This window comes from Melanerpes formicivorus, unplaced genomic scaffold (assembly GCF_026170545.1).
Source record: "Melanerpes formicivorus ecotype bairdi unplaced genomic scaffold, bMelFor1.0.p_v2 SCAF_243, whole genome shotgun sequence".
NCBI classification, from domain to species: domain Eukaryota; kingdom Metazoa; phylum Chordata; class Aves; order Piciformes; family Picidae; genus Melanerpes; species Melanerpes formicivorus.
Genome location: NW_027142595.1, coordinates 331274 through 335891, shown reverse-complemented (window position 1 = coordinate 335891; position 4618 = coordinate 331274). Strand labels below are relative to the sequence as shown.

General features: G+C 53.6%; 1 protein-coding gene across 1 annotated transcript; it reads left to right on the top strand.

Moving 5' to 3' along the window:
- Positions 1-287: 287 nt before the first annotated feature.
- Positions 288-2099, top strand: LOC137458441 (zinc finger protein 271-like). The gene has a single exon (XM_068169913.1). The coding sequence runs from the start codon at positions 288-290 to the stop codon at positions 2097-2099; it is 1812 nt and encodes a 603-aa protein (XP_068026014.1).
- The last annotated feature ends 2519 nt before the right edge of the window (positions 2100-4618 follow it).

The window sequence follows — 4618 nt, the reverse complement described above, 5'->3', positions numbered from 1 at the left end:
CACCACCTCCTTTATCTGGGGTAGGGGAGATCAGAAGGCAGGGACTGGGCCAGGAAATGACCTGCCACTGCTGCTGGGCTCAGGAACAAGGTAGATGACCCCCACTAAATAGCTACCAGGGGCTTCAGCACAGGAACTCAGTGTCTGACCCCCCACAACCAGGCAAGTGTTGGGTGTCAAAGGCTATTACTGTGTCCAGACACACACAGAGTCCACCCATCTGTCTCTTATCACTTGGTCCCTGGAGCCTTGACTGAGGGCACAGGGGCTCCCCTTCCCCCTCCACCATGACCACCCAGAAGAACCTGGATAAAAGCCTGAAGGAGAAGAATCACCTGGCAAAGTTGGAGGATCTAAAGTGTAGCCCCAAGGAACAAAAGGAGGAAGACAAAACTGATGAAGACAAAGAGGAAGAGGAAGATGAGGAAGAGGAGGAGGAGGAGGAAGAGGAGGAGGAAGAAGAAGAGGAAGAGGAGGAGGAGGAAGAGGAGGAGGGAGAGGAGGAAGATAAGGATGATGACAAGTACAAGAAAGAGTATGATGAGGAAGAGCAGGGGAAGGAGGACAAAGCCGCATTAGCCCCCTTTGTGCCATCAAAGCAGCCAAATCAGTGCCCTGAATGTGGACACAGCTCCCCACCAAGCTCAGAGCCGATGAAGCACTGCTGCCCCCACCGTGGTGCCCAGTCCTTTGTCTGTGGTGACTGTGGCAAGAGCTTCAGGTTCAGCTCCAACCTCACCCAGCACCACTGTGTCCAGCCCGGGAAGAAGCCCTACATCCGTGCTGGCTGCGGGAAGAGCTTCACTCGCAGCCTGGCACTCATTGCCCACTGGTATGGCCACGCTGGGAAGAAGCCCTTTGTATGCACTGACTGTGGCAAGAGCTTCCATCGTGGCTCCAACTTCCTCCAGCACCGCCGTGTCCACACCAGCGAGAGCCCACACATCTGTTGTGCCTGCGGCAAGAGTTTCCATGAGAACTCGATGCTCATCGCCCACTGGCACATCCAAACCAGCCAGAAAGCCTTCAGCTGCAGCGACTGCGGCAAGAGCTTCAAGATGAGCTGCCAGCTCTTCCGGCACCGCCGCGTCCACACTGGAGAGAAACCCTACTGCTGTGCGGGCTGTGGCAAGAGCTTCTGCTGGAGCAGAACCCTCATTACCCACTGGAATGCCCACAGTGGCAAGAAGCCCTTCGCATGTACTGACTGTGATAAGACCTTCAGCCATGTCTCCCAAGTCTCACAGCACTGCTGTGGCCACACCAGCAAGAGGCAGGGCAATCCAGGCACCTCCAGTGAGACTCTGAGCCGCAGGGCAGACCACAACCTCAGCAATGACCTCTCCGAGGGTCACAAGCTGCACAGCAGAGAGAAGCCAGCAGCCACTGAAGTCATCTCCAACCCCTGCAGCAAGTGTCAGCAGAGCTTCGCCAGGCGCTCAGACCTGGTGAGGCACATGCGGATCCACACTGGGGAGAAGCCATATGTCTGTGCTGTCTGCGACAAGAGCTTCAGCCAGGCCTCCAACCTCACCCGACACCACCGGATGCACACAGGGGAGAGACCGTACCGCTGTGCTGACTGCGGCCAGAGCTTCAGCTCCAGCCATGCCCTCACGCAGCACCACCACACTTACAGCGGCAGGAAGCCATACCGCTGTGCTGACTGTGGCAAGAGCTTCTCTACAAGCTCCACCCTCCTCCAGCACCACCTCATCCACACTGGGGAGAAGCCCTACCGCTGCACTGCCTGTGGCCAGAGCTTCAGACATGGTGCCACCCTCAGAAGGCACCTCGATGTCCACACTGGCAAGAAGCCTTTCACCTGTGCTGACTGTGGCAAGAGCTTCAGCCAGCGCTCCCAGCTGCTCTGCCATCGCCGCATCCACGCCGGCCAGAAGCCCTACGTCTGCAGTGACTGCAGCAAGTGTTTCACTCACAGGGCCTCCCTCAGGCAGCATCGCCTTGTCCACACAGGTGAGAAGCCCTTCCCTTGCACCATCTGCAGCAAGAGCTTCCGGTCCAGATCTAACCTCAGCCGGCACATGCGCATCCATGCCAGTGACCAGCCTGTGCTGGGGGACGCAGAAGAGCACTGACCCCAGCACTGCCAGGGTAAACATCACCCCCATGGGGGATCTATTCCAGCAGATTGAACCTAGGTCACCTCATTTGCACCCTGTTTTCTCGGACTCTGGGGGATCTGGCAGGAACAAACGCCCCACTCGCCCCTAAACACCAATTAGTGATGATGAGAATAATTAACAGTGATGAGTCAGCACAACCATCACTGCCACTGAAGCTGGACTGAGCATTGCTGGGATTTGTATGCTTTCTACCCTTTACTTTGGGTTTCCCCAGGCTAAATGCTCTTTTCCTTTGTCCCTTGCCCAGTTGTAATGCTAATAACCTCAACAGAATCTTCTCTTCTTTTGGGTTTCTTTTAGACATTCCTCTCCAAAATGCCTAATTCTTGGGGACATTTTTTTCCTAGGCCTGATGCTGGAGCTGTGTGCCCAGTTCAGGGAGGTCTTTGGTGAGATTTTCATCAGTCTTGATGGTGTCTTGGGGTGTGTGTGTGTCTCAGAGTCACCTCTGTCTTCATATTTCAGCCCCATCTTGGGCATTTGGTGCTTTGGGGGCACATGGCAGCAGAGGCTCCTCAGCTTCCTTAAGATGGGGGGTGTCTGAAGTGGGTAGGACATGAGGATGCCCTGCCCTGCCACCACTGCCAGCTCAGCCACGTGTCTCCCAGAGAGTGAAGCATTGTGATGGGGCTGTCACTTCAGAAGCGAACAAATGTCTCACTGTAATCCTGCAACCACACCAAAAAAAGGGAGTGGAGTGGCCCCCAGCCCCAGCATGTGCCCTGCAGTTCCCCTGATATGAACCCTGACCTAAGAGTTATTAAAAGCAAATAGATTGAGCAGCAGATATTCGTAGTTTTATATATTTATATTGTCCAACCCTTGCACTCTTGCCCATTTCTGCTTTTCCATGTGGGTGGAGATGAAGCCACAATCTATAGTCCAAGAAGGATCCAGAGACATCAGGGCCTGGAGACAGCTGGGGAGGGAGTGTGGGGCACAGGTTGTTTGCCCCTCTCCCTTTCCATCTGCAGACAGTAACTGGCAGAAAGAGACAGACCCATGCTGTGAATCCATGGCTCTGGGGCTGGTGTCACTGCCACAGCTCTGGGGTCTAACAATGGGATGGGCAGCACAGCACCAAACTTGCTGGGGTCAGGTGGGATTCATCTTTCTCCAAGGGAGCAGAGGGTCTTTGCTCAGGAGCTTTCAGGGCTCAGTGGCAGGCCTTTAAACTGGACTTGAAAGAAGAGGGGGACAAGATGAGGCTTGCTGGTGAGAAGCTGTGGAGGGACAAGTCATGATTAGAGAGGGCTAGTGAGGGCCTTTAGGCTCTTGTTCTGAGCCGAGCTGGGGACACTGCAGCACATTGAAGTCCTGTGGAGACGAGCCAGGGGCTCCTGGGGATTTGAGTAGGGAAACATTGGTTGAATCTCTGCAGGCCTTTGGAATGGAAGACCTGTGAAGGTCCTTCCTACCCAAACCAGCCTTTGATTCTATGATTGTATGCCATGCAGATGTCCCAGACATATTGGGACCAGTGCTGTTCAATATCTTCCTCAATGAGACAGACATATGAGCCAACAATGTCCACTTGCAGCCCAGAAGGCCAATGGCATTGTGGGCTGCATCAAAAGCAGCTCTTCTCTGGTGAGGCCTCACCTGCAGTACTGTGTCCAGCTCTGGGCCCCTCAGTACAAGAATGACATGGACCTGATAGAGAGGGTCCAGAGGAGGGCCACAAAATTAATCAGAGGGCTGGCACACCTTTCTTACAAAGACAGAGAGTTGGGGTTGTTCAGCCTGAAGAAGAGTAGGCTCTGGGGAAACCTTAGTGCAGCTTTCCAGTATCTGAAGGAAGCCTACAACAAATCTGGACAGTGACTGTTTACAAGGGCACATAGCAGTATGACAAGGGGCAATGATTTGAAACTAGAGAAGGGCAGATTTAGACTGGATGTCAGGAAGAAAGAATCTTTTTACTGTGAGGGTGGAAGAATGCTGGAAGTGGTTGTCCAGGGAGGTGATGGGGGCCCCATCTCTGGAGACATTCAAGGTCAGGCTTGATGGGGCTCTGAGACAGCTGATCTAGTTGGGATGTCCCTGTTTCCTGCAGGGGGGTTGGACTAGATGACCTCTAGAGGTCCCTTCCAACCAGTGCATTCTAAGATTCTGTGATTCTAAGATTCTGTGAAATTGGGCAGAATTTGGTTGGATGTGTTCAAACATTGTTTTGTTATTTTAGCCTATTGTATGCCTTGATGACAGGCATGCCAGCAGAGAAGAGCCAATTGAGATGTGACACATGTGCCTGCTCAGAGACTAGAGAACTTTGCTGTATAACATAATAAATGGCTTCCCCTGCTTACACCTTGTCCTGGGAGCTGTGCTCAGGGTGGTGGGACAGCTAGACTACAACAAATGGTTCTTCACCATGAGTGGTGAAGCCCTGGAATGGGTTGTCCAGGGAGGTGGTTGAGGCCCCATCCTTGGAGGTGTTTAAGCCCAGGCTGGATGAGGCTCTGGCCAGG

Coding starts and splice junctions, on each gene's coding strand:
- LOC137458441 (XM_068169913.1), top strand. CDS start 288: ATGACCACCCAGAAGAACCTGGATAAAAGCCTGAAGGAGAAGAATCAC.